The sequence below is a fragment of the Cygnus olor genome, chromosome 10, assembly GCF_009769625.2.
Source record: "Cygnus olor isolate bCygOlo1 chromosome 10, bCygOlo1.pri.v2, whole genome shotgun sequence".
NCBI lineage: Eukaryota > Metazoa > Chordata > Aves > Anseriformes > Anatidae > Cygnus > Cygnus olor.
This window is the reverse complement of record NC_049178.1, coordinates 9,559,797-9,578,234: the sequence shown is the minus strand read 5'-3', so window position 1 is coordinate 9,578,234 and position 18,438 is coordinate 9,559,797. Positions and strand designations below refer to the sequence as shown.

At 46.1% G+C, this 18,438-nt stretch overlaps 1 protein-coding gene and 1 long non-coding RNA gene across 3 annotated transcripts; one reads left to right on the top strand and one right to left on the bottom strand.

Moving 5' to 3' along the window:
- Positions 1–6,062: 6,062 nt before the first annotated feature.
- On the top strand, positions 6,063–13,392 carry ALAS1 (5'-aminolevulinate synthase 1). Of its 2 annotated transcripts, XM_040569311.1 has the most exons (10): positions 6,063–6,379; positions 7,003–7,209; positions 8,150–8,305; positions 8,389–8,611; positions 9,075–9,259; positions 9,880–10,059; positions 10,233–10,397; positions 11,503–11,771; positions 12,275–12,437; positions 13,004–13,392. In XM_040569311.1, the coding sequence occupies exons 1-10, from the start codon at positions 6,181–6,183 to the stop codon at positions 13,162–13,164; spliced, it is 1,908 nt and encodes a 635-aa protein (XP_040425245.1). In that variant the 5' UTR covers positions 6,063–6,180; the 3' UTR covers positions 13,165–13,392. The 2 variants fall into 2 exon arrangements, with proteins under 2 accessions (XP_040425245.1, XP_040425246.1); XM_040569312.1 differs by lacking the exon at positions 8,150–8,305 and having other exon boundaries at positions 6,085–6,379; positions 8,374–8,611.
- On the bottom strand, positions 13,003–17,623 carry LOC121075752. The gene is made up of 3 exons (XR_005823138.1): positions 17,169–17,623; positions 16,799–17,084; positions 13,003–16,519 (listed from the first exon to the last, which is right to left on the bottom strand). It is a non-coding gene; the product is annotated as an uncharacterized LOC121075752 (long non-coding RNA).
- Between the last annotated feature and the right edge of the window lie 815 nt (positions 17,624–18,438).

The following is an 18,438-nucleotide window of genomic DNA, read 5'->3' as shown; positions in this document are numbered from 1 at the left end:
AATGAGGAATGGAAGCCGGCTGTACTCCAGTAACCCGAATACGTTGTAGAGTTTTTCTGGTCTGCAGCTCACAATTTGGAATTATAACATACTAATTTCCTTCCTTGATATTCAGCACTGGCTCCTTCTCATCTATTGCTGACACTCTTATCATTTTAATAACTTATTGATGTCCTCTAACCTTATCTGTAATCTTTAGAACATGGGGAGGAAAAATACGTCTTGCACCTCAAAGGTTAAGCAACAAGAGCTATTGCAAAACAGCAGAGAAGCCTCATGGGCAGCAGGAACCAACACACTGGGAGATGAAAAGATTTGCAGAGGAAGGGGCCGGACACCAAGCTCATCCTTCCAGATTTCTGCAGGCTAGGGCATTACACAGACTTTTCTCCCACTCATAGGAGTGGGTTTGGCCCTGTGATGTTTTGTGCTCCCCTATTTTTTGATCTCTGGAACATCTCCACTTAGTGAGGCATCCTTCCGCTCTCCTGTTTCGCCACTTTCTATCACCCTTTGGATTCTTTCTTTCAAGAAGCTAATTCAAATTAATTATACAACTATAACAACTTATATTACTAACAATTAAATATAACAACTAATTTTGTAATTATAAAGTTTTCCTGGCCATAGATGGAAACAATAAAAGATCGAAACTGCTTTACACTTCCCTTTGTTTATTGCTTGCTTTCTCCAAGACAGTTCTTCAGACAATTTCAAGACAAGCAATATCCGACACTGGATAAGAGGAAAAGCCATGCAGATAACAGAAGAGTCCTGTTGCCTCAGTGTGTCCTCGTTCATGGGACAACCCACACTCAGGAACTCAAGGGTTGGGTCTAGTCAGGAGGGGGTTTCCCTCACTTTCTCATGTCATCAGCAGGTGTCCTGTTCTGCTATGCTTCTACTCTTCACTTCACTGAAATGTTGATCCTTGCAGAAGAAATTAAAATACCAGATACATAAGAAAAGATTAGACTTTTGCTGAAAGAAACCTCAATAACTAACCTTGCTGGTAGGTGAGAGAGGAGCAAACAAGAGAGTGAGGGCAAATGTAAGGCAAAGCTCACAGCAGATGGAAAGAGCTGCATACGAGTTCCTGCTGCGTACTGCACAAAGCTAGACAAAGTTGAGGATGCAAGATAAAAACAAGACTCTCGGATTTCCAAATCTGAAGCAACTTGAGGGAAGTCAAGGAGATATTCTGGAATCAAGATAAATCAGCTGGGCTCTAAATTGCAGCAGCCCCCACGAGGGAGTGGTGCCCTGCAGCAGAAGGGCAGGGTACCTGTAAGAGGGAGGCATCAGCTTCTGCTGTCCCAGCTGAGTGTGTGTGAGTCATGCCCCTGTAATGGGACTTTGCCAAGTGAATGAACCCCTCCACATTCACGGGAACTACCTGGGGCCTGGGAAACAGGCAAAAATGCCCTGACCCGACACCCTGTGAGGACTCACAGGCCGATCATCAATTTTAGAAGACATCCAGTACACTGGGGAGAAAAACAACTTGGTGCTTGTTTGCATGAGATGGGGTAAGAAGCTTGTCTCACCTGTGCCTAAAAATCAGGGGTGCTGCTCAGTCACTCGACAGATCATGGTTGCCTCAGCATTTAATAGCTCCTCCAGACAGATTGAATTCTCTGGTGATCACAGGGTCCTAGAGAGAAATGAGATTTCCTCTTCCGTCATGTGAAAAAGACATGGAGGGCACTGGATTCAAATGAGGAAAATCTGCTAAAGAAATTCAGCATGGGAGGAATTGTTACTATGCTACTCTTGCAACTCTAAAGTTTTGCCTTAAAAGGTAAAGTAAGTTCTAAGAAATGCTGGTCTCAGCACTGGAGACGAAAATTCTCAGATCTAAGCCTGGAATTTGAGTCTGGATTAAATCCAGATGTCAAGTTCATATCCACTCCCTTAGAAGATTCAGCTCTCAATATAGACAGTGGCTTGTGCGTGGGGAGGGAGAATTGTTTTTCTGTCTTGCCCTCTCGTGACACTGACTGGGTGGGAAAAAATAAGGAATGTGTGCATCTGAGTTGAGAAGTGGGCAAAATGTTGCTAATGTTACATGCTTTCATTTGGACAAGCTGGGTATAGAGGGGCTTTGACTCTTGCTTTTCTCATGAAGTACCTAAATGCTCCCTTAAAAGCATAAAATCCATTAAAATTCCAAGAAAGGAGCTAGCTGCTGACAGATGTGAGACTGGGTGAAGGTTACACACCTGTGCATCACATTTTGCTTCCAGGAATACTTGGAAAACTTACCCAAGAGATGAGGAATGGGAAGGAAGTACTGAATGTACCTTTCACCTGAGCCTCCCTGATAAACCAGTAGCATGAAAAGAGACCATCTTCCACAGCAACTATTCATGGACAACTGCAGAAAACCCCTGCAGTAGGGGATTTTTTTTTTTTTCCATTTAAATTTCAATATGGGAAACACGTTCTATGGCTTCTCATCCATCTCCCAAATTGCTGGAATTTAACCTTTTTTTTCCCCTCTTGCAACTTATTTAGCAAAGAAATGGACAAATCATCAGAATGGAATGGGCTTAAAAAAGATAAAATCAGCAGAGACTCTCGGGGTGGCTGAGCCCTTCCCCTGACCTACACCACAGATCCATCTTCCTCTGCTGAAGCCAGCTGGTACGCAGCATCTCAGGGACTCTTCCCAGAAGGCTGCTCTGAAACATGCTTATGGCTAGGAACTACCCAGCTTCCAACCCAAACTTTTTGAAGGTCAGTTGACTAAGTTTGTTCTCATACCAGTGCTATCCCTTCAGCTTAAATAATTTTCCTGCTCTATGACATGCTGCTCCACCCCTTCAGAGGCAGCCGTTCCATCTCCCCTGGCTGCCATACCTGCCAGCTCCCCCTAAACAGGCTACATAGGCCCACTCTCTCACAGGATGGGCTCCCTGTTCTCCAGTCAGCCAAAATGGTGTTGCCCATTTTGTGGCTCCTCTTTATTGGAGTATGGCAAAGGGTGTTTGTGTGGCAGTCCAAGCTAGTTTCTCCTTAGCCCTGTGGGATGACAGTAATATGTTGCAGCAATAAAATACCATTTAACTAATCCACTGAAACCCTAAGAAATTCTAGTTAATGGCAGCTTTGCTAGTATTTCCATTACTTCCAACATATAAACTCTGGCAATACTCGGGGATTGTTGAGAAGACACCCTTTTCCCCTGATTTTCCCCCATTTTGTTGGTCGCAGAGCTCACAATCTTCTCTGTGCGCTGACAACGACATGTTCCTTCTGCAACTCTCCAAGATCAGGGTCAAGTTAATGGCATTCCATTGCTGTTTAGCTCAGCGCAACTCCTGTCACGTACAAGGTTAAATAAATTCACCAAACCAAGCTCTAAATAAGTGTTATTATGGCATCTGATTAATAGTACAGATTGCAGGGAAGTCTGATAGGAAAGCTGAGAGCTCTGTTTCACTTGGAGATCTCTGTATTGTAGCCAAGGTCACTGTCTCAGCTTCCAACCTTGAATCAAGTTTGAGTAAAAAGCAGATGTTCTTCAGGCTTCCTACTTGACATGTACACTTCTGAATACAAAACCAGAAGTTTCTGAATTCCAGCAACAGAACAGACTAATTTACTTCATCTCTCAACCTTGCAACATGCTAAGGTGCTGCTATTAAGATAATCAGGATAAAGAAGCATTATCAGATTTTTGTGGGATTGAACCTGCTGTGGCAGGTGTCCACAAGCAATGAGCTCTGTGCTCTGCTGCAGTCCTCTGCCAGCGTACTTGCACAACACCTCTCTGGTGCATCTTACAATGAAACAAGTATTCCCTCTGCCCCTCCTAAGTCAAGCATCATAGTCACTGAGTATGGGAGGAGTGGGAGGAGAAAGAAAAATACCGTCAACACTCTGTAAATTAAGCTTATGTGACTTGATTTCCATTGTTAAAACCAAAATTAATCCATTGCACAGAAATAATCCCTCAGGTTCAGAGACATTAACTCTGCTCTAGGAACACTCACCAGATATCTGCACAGTAGAATTTTGTGATGTTTCCTCATTTTTAAAAATAACCGATGTGATTCAAAGATTCGGGGTAGGGAGACAGATGTTGATGGTTGAACATTGAAGAGTGGTAATCTGAAACACAGATTAGGTATCTTTAAATTTGAAGTGCTTAACTATTGTATTTTGCAAAATGCAAATAGCTAAGGGACGTAACACTAACTGAAAGCCAGTGACAAAAAGAGAGCACTCTCCATGAGCAAGCTAGACTAATAAATTGAAGCCTAGTCCTTGTGTTACCAGGTGACCAAGACTCCTGTTAACACAACTACTATACAGGCTGAGGTCAAATGCCATAGCTTTAGTTCAATCATGTATTTACAGAGCAAAATAAAACTGTTTTATGTTGTTTTATTTATTTATTTAGTTTAGTTTAATGATGGTCACTGATGAAAGAAAGCTTATTGCTTAATAGTAACTTCTGCATTACGTTGTTGGAATAATGAGTTGTTTAAGATCAAGACTTCTTGACTTCTTAAGTCTTCATCAAGACTTATTAAACAATGCCATAGATTCCTAATAAGCAACAAGCAAACTGTGCTTAAAAAATCATTTAGCCCTATTAAAGCCCAAATCCCATGCCTCTGCCTTGTAAAGTCGTCTACTTCCTTAGGGCTGCATGAAGAGGGCAGAATTCCGTCCTCTTACCTGAGTTTAGCAACGTGCTGAAGTTGACAGCAAGCCTGTTATTGAACAGCATTTGTGACGCTTGCCTTCCTCTGGATCTACTTACTTAGATCATGTTTACATATTGTGACCAGCACCCTTCAAGCAAGTCAGTAACAAAGGGAAGAGGGCCAGGCAAATATCCTGCTAGTCTTCCCCCTGCCTTCCTACACAGGAGCTGTCTAAAGATTAATCTGCAGCATGTAAATACTGACCAGTGCTTCCTGTGTGCCTTTTGTACCCAAACTTCAGTTCAGTAGCGAGTTTTATGTCAGTTTTGTATTTCCCCCACCACCGTACTATGAGTGCCTTCTAGCAGCTATGTGACTTGTGAGGAAAAGTGAGCTTTAGGAGCCCTCCTCAAACCTTTGTACCTGTTCCGAAAAGTACATTGCCTCAAAGGGCCCTAGAGACGGCTCCTGCCTGGGTAAGAGGTATGTGAGGCTGGGCCTGGCAGCACTCTGCCCGAATCCTGTCTTCTGTAAAATCATTATTTCGCAAGATGGGGGCGAGGGAAATGCATCATCTTCCTTCTCTGTTCTTTCCACACTTCAGAAGTTAGCATATCCCTTACGGGAATTAGCACTATGGCAGCTTGGATAGCCAGATTTATCAGGAGAGGTCCTTCTATTACTACCCGCTTGTAAATATTCTAAAAAAAAAAAAGATAAACTTCAACGTTCACTGCAAATCAGAGGATGCAAGATTCGACTTCGCTTTGCCACTGCCACTTTCACGAGGGTATTATTAACCTCCAAACCCTGACCGTTGGCACCGTGCCTCAAAAACGAGGCAGCCTGAGCATCTCTGCCAGCAGAACGGCGAGGGCCGGGGTCCTGCCGCCACCAGCGAGACCCCCGCCCGCTCGAGGGCTCTGCGGGGCAGGGGGGACAGGCACCAGGGGACACCGGAGGCGCTGGGTTTCCGCCAAGGGCGCCCGAGCACCAGGCACAAGCCCAGAGGCTGGGCTTTTTTCTTTACGGAAAGGGTTGTGAGGCATTGGAATGGGCTGCCCAGGGACGTGGTTCAGTCACCGTCCCTGGAGGTTTTTAAAAGACGTTTAGATGTAGAGCTCAGAGATATGGTTCAGCGGAGGACTCGTTAGTGTTAGGTCAGAGGTTGGACTCGGTGGTCTTGTTCCAACCTAGATGATTCTGTGATTCTGCGAATCTGTCATTCCGTGATTCTGCGATCCTCTGAAGCGGGGGCGCTGCCCGCTCACGGCCCCCTCACGGCCCCCTCCCGCCGAGCTCCCCCAGGCCCCGCCCCCACCCCCTCAGGACGCCCCGCCCCACGCGCTCCCGCGCCTGCGCCCTGGGGGCTTGGCGGCGGGTTGGCCGCAGCGCGCCTGCGCGGCGCCGGGCGGGGCTATATAAGGGGCAGCGGCGCGGCCCCCGAGCGGGAGGTGTGCCGGGTGGGCGGCGGCGGCGTCACTTCCGGGCTGTCAGCTGAGGCGACGAGGAAGCTGAGGCGATGGAGGCGGTGGTGCGGCGCTGCCCGTTCCTGGCCCGCGTCTCGCAGGCCTTCCTGCAGAAGGCCGGGCCCTCCCTGCTGCTCTACGCCCAGCACTGCCCCAAGATGATGGAGGCGGCACCCCCGACCGCCGCCCGAGGCCTAGCCGGCTCCGCCGCCCGGGGGCAGCAGGCGGGGGAGACCCCCGCGGCCCAGCCGGGTGAGTAGGGGCCCGCGCCCGGGGCAGGCGGCGCCTCCGGGGGCCGCGATCGGGCCCTGCGGCCGCGGAGAGGCCGAGCTGCCCTTGAACGGCAGCTGTGGCACGTCGCGGGAGAAGCTTCTGGAAGGGCCGGCTTTCTCGATAAGGGTTGCTTAATGCCCCGGGCGCCCGCGGTGATTAAACGCGGGTGCTGTCAGCTTGTCTCGGAGGTCAGGGACGGGCAGCTCTGGCGTGGTGGCGGCGAGGCCGTCGGCCTCCCTCACGCTCGAGCGGCTTTTCGTTGGACTTGGTACCGCGCCTTGGGGCGCTCCTGCCCTGGCACTAAGGACAAAGAGCTGAGGCAGCGAAGGGGTGGCAGGAAACAACTGAAGCCTTCGAAATAAAAATCTGCCCTTTTGGGATGAAGGAGAGGTTTTTATCCTGAGAAGGGTACATTGCTGCATCAGGGATCTTAAATCAGGTGCCCACTGGGTGTTCATACTTGTATAAATAAGATGTGAGCACTTAGTTAAATAATTCTTAGTGGCTTGTGCTAAATTATTTGCTAGAATAGTGGATAGGAAAGCTCAAGTCACTATTAAAATGATGAAACTGAAGTGCTTTCATTTCTGTGCCTTCCTCAGAGGGCAAAAATGCCAAAGATGTGGCCCGGCAGAGTACAGATGGATCCCAGCCACCTGCTGGCCACCCGCCTGCTGCTGCTGGCCATAGCTCTGCTATGAAATGCCCGTTCCTGGCAGCTCAGATGAGCCACAAGAACAGCAATGTCTTCTGCAAAGCCAGCATTGAACTTCAAGAGGATGTGAAGGAAATGCAGGCGGACAGGAAAGGTATGTACTGTGTGTGCCAAAGTGTTGGCTCCTTCCTAGAACCTTTGGTGCTTGACTTTCCTCTGTTGTGTGCCAAGTCTGACAGTTGCTGCTTACCCTGTGTGGGTAGGGTTATGGTAAATTGCAGTAAAAGCTTGTTGAGGAATGCACGTGTTAATGGCATACCTGCAGGGTTGTGCGGTGATTGCCCTCGGTAATCTTGATGCAGGAATTCTTTAGACTATATTTTGATGCCCTGGTTCTAAACGTGTGAATCAAGCTGTTTGTGCACCCAAAGCAGGTGCTTGGGATTGAAGAGAGCCTTACCAGGGCGCTGGTATAAATGAGGGTGGTATATCCAGAGACAGAAGAAACACTGTCAGGGTATTACACAAATAGCAGAATGAATCCAGGCTGGAAAGCAAGTTAGCAACTAGCTGGTTTTTGGTTTATGGAACTACAGGGTGTTACAGGCTGGCTTGCAATCTGATGTAGAAGGGCTGTCCTTCAAAGGAAGGAACTTTTCACCAATATTTGTAAAACCTTGCTGGCTGTCTCAGAAAGGAAGCCTGTCGTCTTTTTATTTTCTAGCAGAACAAAGTACTAGAATGGAAAGGAAGCTGCCAACCTTAATTCTGCCTTCAGTTACCTATGTACTGACTTTCAGATGAGTGCTGTAGCTCTATAGGGTGGGTTTTTGAGTCATGATGAATCAATTGTGCTATAAGGTAACTACATCAAATGTTGTCATTGATTAGAAGGATTTTCCTTTTGTCTCATACAATGCAAAGTTAGAAGCAGATGCAGTAGCTGATCCCAGCAGGAGCCTTTAGATTCAGGTATGTGCTTTCTAAAGAATGAAGAGTTAAGCTACTTGAGTTGAGTTCAGCACTGCAACATTTTAACTCAACAACCTCTATTTTAAACTGATTAGCTTGACATAATTCATTGATGTCTGTAGGTAAAGAATTTGCCAGTGTAACAACTACTTCCCCAGTGAGGAACACTGAGACAGAGGGAGAAGAGCAGAGTGGCTTGCTCAAGAGGTTTAACGATATTATGCTGAAGCAAAGACCTGAGAGCGTGTCTCATCTGCTTCAGGATAACTTGCCAAAATGTAAGATAATATAGCAAAACCCTCACAGACCTGATCCCTTGTGATTTTTTTTTTCCTGTGTGCTGAAGTCTGTCTCATTTCAGCCGTATCCACCTTCCAGTACGATCAGTTCTTTGAGAGAAAGATAGATGAAAAGAAGAAAGATCACACCTATCGAGTATTCAAAACAGTGAACCGAAAGGCACAGATCTTTCCCATGGCAGATGACTACTCTGATTCTCTGATCACCAAGAAGGAGGTGTCCGTCTGGTGCAGCAACGATTACCTGGGCATGAGTCGTCATCCCCGTGTGTGTGGAGCAGTTATGTGAGTAGTGCCGTATTAAGGGTCATTTACAAGCCTAGGGTGCTCTGCAGAAGCTTTTGTAGGAAGACATCTGAAGAACTGACCTCTGCACTATGCTACATAACCTGCTTCTAGTGTTGTTCTTGTTATAATCAAGCTCCTCTTGAGCTAGAGTAGGTAAATTATTACTGCTGTAGAACCAAATACTATTTACTTGCCAGTCCATGACCTCATCTGATTTTTTTTCCTCAAACTTCTAAATACTACTGGACAAACTGGATGGTATATTGTAGCTGTACTGATTCCTTAGCTTATTGAACCCCTGAGTTGTGCTGGTTGCTCAAGACCTTAAAACTAACAGCAGCTTTTGACAGCCAGTTCCATTTTAAGACAATATTGATTAGGTACTAGAATGTCTTGAGCAATGATCCTGCTATCCGTCTGTGGTGCTCAGTAACACTGTCTTTCTTTGGGCCCTTTGCAGGGATACACTGAAACAGCATGGTGCTGGAGCAGGAGGCACAAGAAATATTTCGGGAACAAGCAAATTTCATGTTGATTTGGAGAAAGAACTAGCTGATCTTCATGGAAAAGATGCAGCACTGCTGTTCTCCTCCTGTTTTGTAGCCAATGATTCCACCCTCTTTACTCTAGCTAAAATGCTGCCAGGTGAGATCTCAAAGTGCATCTTGTATTTACCACAAAAACAAACTCGCACTGAGCAGTTGGGAGTATGTTTTGCAAATGTCCACCCAAAGTGTGTGTGTGTGGGGGGGGGTTCATCCTACTCAACCAGAAGAGTATATTTTGTTTAAATGCTATAAATTGTGTGCAGCTCGTGCAAGTCATAGTTGTAGCATACTGAGACTGAATTCGCTGCTATGAACTTCAGAAGGAATTGAGCAAAAAGCACTGGGTCTTTTACTTTGACTTAAATTCTACCTGAAAATGAGGCAGCAGGGATGTAGTGTCCTTATACCTGGGGGTGTGAATTTGTCTCCCTCTGATGTAGTTCAGGACAGGTTTGCTTTAACTCCAGAAGTTTTTACATAAAGTGTTCAGGACTTGGAAGAACCCTTCTGCATTTCTTTAGGCTCAAATTTCTATTGGTTTAGACACAAAATAAGCCTCAAACACTATTTTTGCCTTATGATTTTTCTCTTTTTCCTCTGGCCAAGAGAACTTTCTAGAACTTTCTCTTGCTGCTTGAGCACTTACCGTGTGTGAAATGATGCTGGGAATTAGCCGGTGCTTTCTGTACTTGACTTGTAACTGGGTTGTTCCCTCAGGCTGTGAGATCTACTCTGATTCTGGAAACCATGCCTCCATGATCCAGGGGATTCGGAACAGCAGGGTACCGAAACACATATTTCGCCATAATGATGTCAGCCATCTTCGAGAACTATTGAAGAAGTCTGATCCATCTACCCCTAAAATTGTTGCATTTGAAACTGTGCACTCAATGGATGGTAAGGTGGCATAAACTCCTCTCTCCTTCCAGTGCAGTCAGCGCTCAAATCATCTGTGTTTTGGGTCTAAAAGTAGATTTCTTTTATCTAAACCCTTACAGCATTTTAGCCCAATGTTTATCCAAGTTGAATACAGGGAATCCTAAGCTGCCTATTGGTGCTTTGGTCTGTAGGTGCTGTCTGTCCTCTGGAAGAGCTGTGTGATGTGGCCCACGAACATGGAGCAATCACTTTTGTGGACGAAGTGCATGCTGTGGGGCTGTATGGAGCTCGAGGTGGCGGTATCGGAGACCGGGATGGAATCATGCACAAGATGGACATCATCTCTGGAACGCTTGGTATGCATGGCCTGGTGGTTTCACAGCAGCTTATGTATTCTAAGGCAGTAAAGCTTCTGAGCAGCCAAATTAAGTGGGTTAACTCAAAATCAGTCTATTGAAATGAACTTGCTAAGGATTTATGATGGGGGGAGGTTAGTGTTTTTCAGAAAGCCCAAAGGATTTAAGTATGTCCTGCATTTTGGAAAGTATTTAAGCTACTTACCTTGCCTTACTAATCAGCAAAGGCAGCATTTTTACTTTAACAAGCTAGCAAAAAAATCCTTTTTGTAACATATTGTACAAGTCCTGAGGAAATTCAGGTGAGAAAGATAGCAAGGTAGTACTCTATACTTAGTAGTACTTGGTTCTTTTATATCAAATGGAGTGCTCCTAATCCAGAAACCTGAGATGGGGAGTTACATAAAAAGACTTGGCAAGAACTGAAGCAACTGCTATTATCAAAGTAGAATGCAGGCTTGGGTGTAAGTTTACTGCTGCAAATTGGAAAGGTTTTTCTAAACAGCTTCCCAAACATACAACTTACCAGGAAAGCTAATGTCTCAAACTCTTACTGACTTGTTACAGCCTAATAAAAATAGAATTCCTCACCAGACACCATGTTTTTATTTGTTGCTCTGTTCTGGTACCTGAGCGTTCCCGCCTTGTTTGGAAAAGGGGGACTTGTATTCACCACAGTAACAATAATGTGTGTTCCTTAGGAGTGTAGGCTATTTCTAGCATCTCTGGAACAGATTAATTTAAATCTGTTGAGAGACTTAGTGTTGATCTTCTAGGGTCACAACAGAAGTCTGTGCTTGATGATTGTACTTAAAAGTTCTTCCCCCAAATCAGAATTTGAATGTTTGAGATGATCTTGAGCTGTGCTTGCTGTGTAATAACTAGTTCAATTGTTACTGGGACAGTTTTTAAAAACAAAACCGCAACATGTGCTGAGTAAATACAAGGTGGGGGGGGGGGGCTGGAACTGTTGCCTGCTGTGTACTTAATGTTGTCAAAATAACTCACTCCTTATAAGTGAAAATGAAGTAAGGCTGTAATACTTCAAGCTGTTCTAATGGGTGGAAGGAATAAGTTGGGATGATTTACTTTTCTATTTTTTTAGGCAAAGCATTTGGTTGTGTAGGAGGATACATCTCCAGTACAAGTTCCCTGATAGACACTGTTCGTTCATATGCTGCTGGCTTTATCTTCACAACATCCCTGCCACCCATGCTCTTAGCTGGCGCCCTAGAATCTGTCCGAACTCTGAAGAGTGCGGAGGGGCAAGTGCTGAGGCGCCAGCACCAACGCAATGTGAAGCTTATGAGACAAATGCTGATGGATGCAGGGCTTCCTGTGGTGCACTGCCCAAGTCACATCATTCCAGTAAGGGTGAGTACTAGGATATCTATGACACAGGACCACGGTGCCTGTTTTCATGGCTGTGATCACATTGTTTCCAGGTATTAATAAAGTTTCCAGGTATTAATGAACATTCACAAAGTTGAAACCTGCCATAGTGTTCAGCAGTGATGTGCTAGGAGTCTGGCTTACCTTCCTTGTCTGAATAAGGCTGTGATTAAGCGGACTTCTGCCTGATAAAAATGTTGTAAAGCACAATGGTAGTGTACAAAACCTACCATCTAACAGTATAGAGAAATCAAAGATAGTGGTAATAAGCCAGTAAAAAGAAGAGGAGTTCAGGTATTAACAGTTACCTGCTTAGGCCCAGAGGGCACTAGAGTAAAAGCTTTTAGTCTTTGTCTGATGCATGTTCTGTTTAGTGGGCACAAGGAAGCCTAGTCGTGCTTGACTTGTGGCTGGCAAAGTTGGGCCGACAACTCTGCTACCTTACATGTTTTTGTTAATCTTAAAACTTTGATTTTGAATTTCAGGTTGCAGATGCTGCTAAAAATACAGAGATCTGTGACAGGCTAATGAGCCAACACAGCATCTATGTCCAAGCAATCAACTACCCCACAGTCCCCCGTGGAGAAGAGCTGCTACGTATTGCCCCTACACCTCACCATACCCCTCAGATGATGAGTTATTTTCTTGGTGAGTGGTGCAGTGGAAACTCTGGGCTGTTTATACACTCTCAATATTAAAGACTAGGAAACAGTTCAAATTTAAATTGTATTAGCTGGGCAATGTCTTTCCACTGCTGCAGCATACATAGCACACTTCTGTACTTAACTGGCTTTGAGCATGACCTGTGAAAGCCAGCATGCTGTGACCTAGAATAGTGTGCGAGCCCAGTGCAGTCCTACATACAGCTGGTTCTATCCCAGCCATTTCTGGGGATCTGTTTGCATTGTCCAAACCAATCTTTACTTGTTAGAAGGGGGAGGGGTGTCCAGAGAAATCTGCTGTGCTCAGCTGAGCTTTTAATCTGTCTTAAACACTGATCTTTATGGGGGAAGCAGTTACTCTTGTATCCTGTCAGAAGAGGTAGTATGAGCATACCTTTTTAAGGTTAAGGCTTTACTGCAGTCCAGTCACATTGTGTCAGACGATTCTTATAGTTTTCTTTGCTAGGAGAATAGGTATGCTGATGCTTCTGTTGTGCTGCTTCTCTAAAGTGATTTGATGTTATATGACTTGAACTTTTCTGTTTATAACAGAAAAACTGCTGGCTACATGGAAGGATGTTGGTCTGGAGCTGAAACCACACTCATCAGCTGAATGTAACTTCTGTAGAAGACCTCTACATTTTGAAGTGATGAGTGAACGGGAAAGATCTTACTTCAGTGGAATGAGCAAATTAGTATCTGTCAGTGCATGAAAGTAATGGTGTTAATCTTACTCTCATCTAGTTCTAGTACCCAGTCAGTAGCATTTTTAAATTGCTTATAAGCATTTTAATCATAGTTAAAGCACTAAGCTCTGAAAATAAATTTCTAGAGCCACTGTTTAGTTGTATTTTTATTTTTCATATTCAGCTTCCGTAAGATGAATTGTCAGTGGTTAAAAGGGCATCCCTGGAATAAAAAGTGATCTACACTGACCTTCATCTGAAGTACTGCCTTCTCAATGAGTGTAAACCAGAACTTTCAGTACCATTTCCTTGTGTAGTGTGAGGGATGAGTTTATCTATTAAAAGAAGGCCTATGGGTACTTAAAGCTCCTCAGGAACTTCTACCTTAAATTTGTTGAGGCTATGTCTAGGCTCCCCTCTGCTTCTCCATTCTTTCACATGGGTTTTGTGGGCATCTAGCCCTGTGGTACACTCCATGTGCATCCTAATTCTATCTGGGAGTGGGTGTAAAACACTATGCCTTATCCCTGGGCTGTTATTTTTTTAGTCAGTCCCAGGGCATCTTACGTGTTGGGAGGTGCTAACCCATATCAGTACAAACAAAGGTTAGGATAGTGCTACACTGAAGCTGAGATGGGAATGTTCTTAACCACTCATGAGCTACAGAAGGGTGCAACATTCACAACAGTTCTGGCACCACATGGGTGCTACTGGCCTTGCCTCTCCCAGGGCCAAGAGGGAGCCGAACAGCCTATGCAATGTGGGCAGGGAAGCAGGTCTAGTGTTCGCCAAGGCAGCTACGGCCAGCAAGCAGAAATCAGCTGTCAGGTGTTGATAGCCCAAGAACTAATGCAGTTTAGGTTTTAGGTGCTTAGGTTTTGCAGTCAGCCAAGTCTCTAGAGGTTGCGCCCGAGCTCCTGTCAGAACTTTAAAGCTAGCAGATGTGTTGATGTAGTACTATGCATGCACAAAAACTTAGTATATTCTTACTTAAGATAATGCTGCAGTATGAGCAGGAGAGCATTTAGAAGGGGTTCTGCTACCTGCCCTCTGCTGCTTTACTCTTGGTTAGCTGTATGTGCAGTAGTCTCACGCAGGTGCTTCCACTTGAGTGCTCAGCAGGGTCCTTTTTTGTACCTGAGAAGCATTCTGTTGTTTCAAGAGGAAAATTGCCAATGGGATTTAATAAGTGGTACTTTGTGACTGCTTGACACAGTTGTTTTTTTCTTTAAAAAAAAAAAGTCAGGGTGTAATGTCCTAGGAAGGGAGGGCCTATATCCCATTATATGGATGGGAGGTGCAAGGTTGCTTGTGGCTGCCCAAGTTCTTGCCCAAGTTCACTCCAGTTGCATGTTCTACTTTCATGTGTGCTCCACGCTAACCTTCAGTGGAAAAACTGCTTATCAGTGAACAATTCCTAATAAGTCAGGTCTTTGAGAGAAGTAGCTTGTAATAAAGTATCAGTGTAGCTTTTGCAACCTCTGATAATTTGCATGTCAATTAGGCAACAGGCCTACGTAATGCGTTCATGAATAGCAAGTGCATACTTTAATCAGGGGGTAGTTCCAAGTACGTATGTAGCAGTATGGGTGAATATATGTATTGAGAGGACACTGTTGTCATGAGGTCTAGAGCAGAGCACAACGCTACTTTTTTTCATGCAGCGGTATGTCCTTTAACTGCTACAGGCCAAGTTTTCACAAGTTACTGCACAACTCTTGCTTTCAGGAGGTAACAAGCTTCCCTGGCACTGGCTATTGCTGTTATTATTGCTGTTAATATTGCAGTAATATTACTGTAATATTACAAAGCCACTTTTGGGAGTTAGACTGTAGTCAATCTGCAGACATCACCTCCACCCATTGGCAATCACCCGTACTTTCAGTATGTACTGAAGGACACTGCTTTTCCTGAAAGAATTCCTTTCAAAAGACTCAGCTTCCTAAGTCAATGAGTTCCATCTAAAAAGTCATCTGCAAGCCAGGCAAGTGCCTACTGCCTCCGCCTGGCGCAGTGTTGCGCAGGAGGGCAGGAACTACTTGACCTCAGGCACTAGGATTAATATGGCAATTTAGGTCTATTGCTAAACAAGGCAGTTGATAAAGTAGCTTGCTAAAACCCACCCCCAGATTATGGTGTATGCAAGCAGTTTCTTTGCTACTCCGAAGGGATTAGCTTTCACTTGCTGTGACATTAACCTGATCTTACTAAGGCATGTTCCAGAGCATGTAATGCCCCACCCTGGTTTCCTTGCACTGCAACAAGCAGCTTGTGGCTAAGGCTTCATGAATGTTCAGCTCCATTGCACATCTCTTCTCATTAGATACTAAGTTGTATTAGTAACTTGAGACATAGCTATAAAGCTGCAGATCCTTCAAGATCCTTCATCATCCTTTCCTCGATGAGTGTCCTAATGCCATAATGCACCTTTGGTGACGTTTGGAGTGTAAGCAATCCATGCGTGCATGTGGATGGGGACATGTTGACTAATCTATAGCCACAAGCCGAAAGTATAAGGTTACTTGCATTTCTAGTTTCTTCACTGATAGCATTCAAACTTGGACCAACGCATTTTGTATACCAGCTAATAGAGCCGATTTTTTTTCTTCTAGTTCTCACAGCAGGTTCTCCGCACTCCTCCATGGTGCAGGGGAGAAGAAATAAGACAGAGAGGGCTCCAGCTATCAGAAATCTCAAACAATTCCAAATTAGTTGCAGGTGAGAGCGGAATCCGAAGGTTCAAAACTAGTATTGTTTGCAGTGGCAGGAGCACAATGAGCATCAGCACGTGGTAGTCAGTGCCTCTGTACCCATTCACATCCCATGTGATAACTTATCTTCCAGTGCTGGTAAGCAAGGGTGTGAAGGTAGAAGCAGAGCGCAGTAAGAGACTGGCAGAGATGTTCATCACAACTGCAAAAAGTGACAGAGCCAAGGGCACACAGGATGTATTTCCTCCATTGAGAAGGACAAAGAATGAATAAACAAACACACATTGTTTCCCAGCAAACAAAGCTTGAATGGTGGGTTGCATAACTACTGATGGTTATGTAAGCACTAGTTTGGCTTCTGGAAAATAACTGGTAAAAGATGTTTAAAGTTGGGGACAAATAGTCCATAGCACTGACAGAGTAAGCAAGCAAGAACGGAGCTGTACAGACTGTTAAGATCTGTCTGGGGACCCACAGGGGCAAATAATTCATCCAGTTGAGTGTTGCATAGCCTTAATCTCATATCCTCTATTTCTCAACCTATTTGCATAACAGAGAAACTCCAGGCAGTGCAATGCCGTAAAAGCATCCTGAATGCAAACAAAAGCACCCACCACTGGGGCAGTGGTCAGGCCAGCAGGCCCTGACATCCTCTGCCACCTCCACCAGGGCTGCTGCACAGTCCTAGCGCTTCCACCACACCCCAGCCTCTGCTGTGCCCTGCTCTGGCTGGCCCCAAAGCCCCTCGCTGAGCATGCAGCATGGAGCTCTCGTTGCTCACAAAGCTCCAGGGGCCTTGGCTGCCTGCCCAGCCTCCAGCTGCGCGCTGTGGGTGACGATAACCAGCAGGTTCAGCGCTGAAGGAGGGAACCAGCCTCACAAGCTCACAAACCTCACGCCTTCAGGAAACTGGACTAAAAACAGCCCCTCAAATCCCACGTGATGAAAACCCAAAGCACTTTCTAGGCCTGGAGGTAGTCCCTCTGGTGGGGAGGAGGAGCTACTCGGTGCAGACCTAATGCCGCAGCCCCCTGCAAGGCAAGCCACCAGCCTGCCTGGCCAGCGCAGCTGGTCCTAAGCTGCTGTCACGAGGCACAAGCACCACGGGGCAGAGTCCCCACAGGGATTTCCAGCCATGTCATTGTCCTTGTGTCACTGCTGGTGGTCATTTGTGCTGCTGGCTGCTGCTTGGGGCCACCTGAGCAGGAGCAGCCCTTGCCTGGGCATTGAGGCATCCTAGACAGGAATAATAATAATAATAATAACAATAACAATAATAATAATAATAATATAGCATTATTAATGCCGCCAGATCCACACCTCTCTCATATCCCTGCTGCCCTGCAGACACATATTTTGGGGCACATCTCTTGCTGTGGTGAACAAGGTGATGAAGAAGGCTTCTCTCCCGGCACAGACGGGCCCACAAAGATCTGAGCGGGTGCTCCTGAGAGCCTGACCAGCCCACTTCTCCTGTATTCACATGGGCAGCTCTCAGCTACATGTTGGTAAGGGGTCGGTCCTGGGTCCAGTGCTGTTTAATATCTTCATCAGTCACATAGACAGTGGGATTGAGTGCACCCTCAGCAAGTTTGCAGATGACACCAAGCTGAGAGGTACAGCTGATACGCCAGAAGGAGGGGATGCCATCCAAAGGGACCTGGGTATGCTGGCGAAGTGAAGGCCCATGTGAACCTAATGAGGTTCAACAAGGCCAAGTGCAAGGTGCTGCACCTGGGCCAGGGCAATCCCAGACAGGAGGCCAGACTGGGAGAAGAGCTCATTGAGCGCAGCCCTGCAGAGAAGGACTTGGGGTTCTGGTGGATGAGAAGCTCGACATGAGCCAGCAGTGCGCACCTGCAGCCCAGAAGGGCAACTGTGTCCTGGGCTGTGTCAAAAGGAGTGGCCAGCAGGGGAGGGAGGTGATTGTCCCCCTCTGCTCTGCCCTTGGGAGGCCCCACCTGGAGTGCTGCATCCAGGTCTGGGGCCCCCAGCACAAGAAGGCAAGAAGGATATGGAGCTGTTAGAGGGGGTCCAGAGGAGGGCCACAAAGCTGATCAGAGGCTGGATCAGCTCTCCTATGAAGAAAGGCTGAGAGAGCTGGGGATGTTCAGCCTGGAGAAGAGAAGGCTTCGGCGTGACGTCATTGCAACCTTTCAATACTTAAAGGGTTCTTATAAAAAGGATGGAGAGGGACTCTTTACTCATGTACATAATGATAGGACAAGGCGGAATGATTTTAAACTGAAAGAGGGGAGATTTAGGTTAGAGGTTAGGAGGAAATTCTTCACTCAGAGGGTGGTGAGGCACTGGCACAGGCTGCCCAGAGAAGCTGTGGATGCCCCATCCCTGGAGGTGTTCAAGGCCAGGCTGGATGGGGCTTTGAGCAACCTGATCTAGTGGGTGGTGTCCCTGCCCATGGCAGAGGGGTTGGAACTGGGTGATCTTTAAGGTCCCTTCCAACCTGAGCCATTCTGAGTTTCTATGAGAGCCGGAGCGGGGTGAGGCGGTGGCACAGTACACCCCGGCTGGGTGCAGAGGGGCAGCAGTCCGGTTTGGGGGTGCTTGAGCTGAGCCAGGGAATTGCTGT

Excerpts from the sequence above, each read along its gene's own strand:
- ALAS1 (XM_040569311.1), top strand. The coding sequence starts at position 6,181 with ATGGAGGCGGTGGTGCGGCGCTGCCCGTTCCTGGCCCGCGTCTCGCAG. Across the intron at positions 8,306-8,388 it reads TCAGGATAACTTGCCAAAAT|CCGTATCCACCTTCCAGTAC; the intron begins GTAAGATAATAT and ends GTCTCATTTCAG. Across the intron at positions 8,612-9,074 it reads CGTGTGTGTGGAGCAGTTAT|GGATACACTGAAACAGCATG; the intron begins GTGAGTAGTGCC and ends GGCCCTTTGCAG.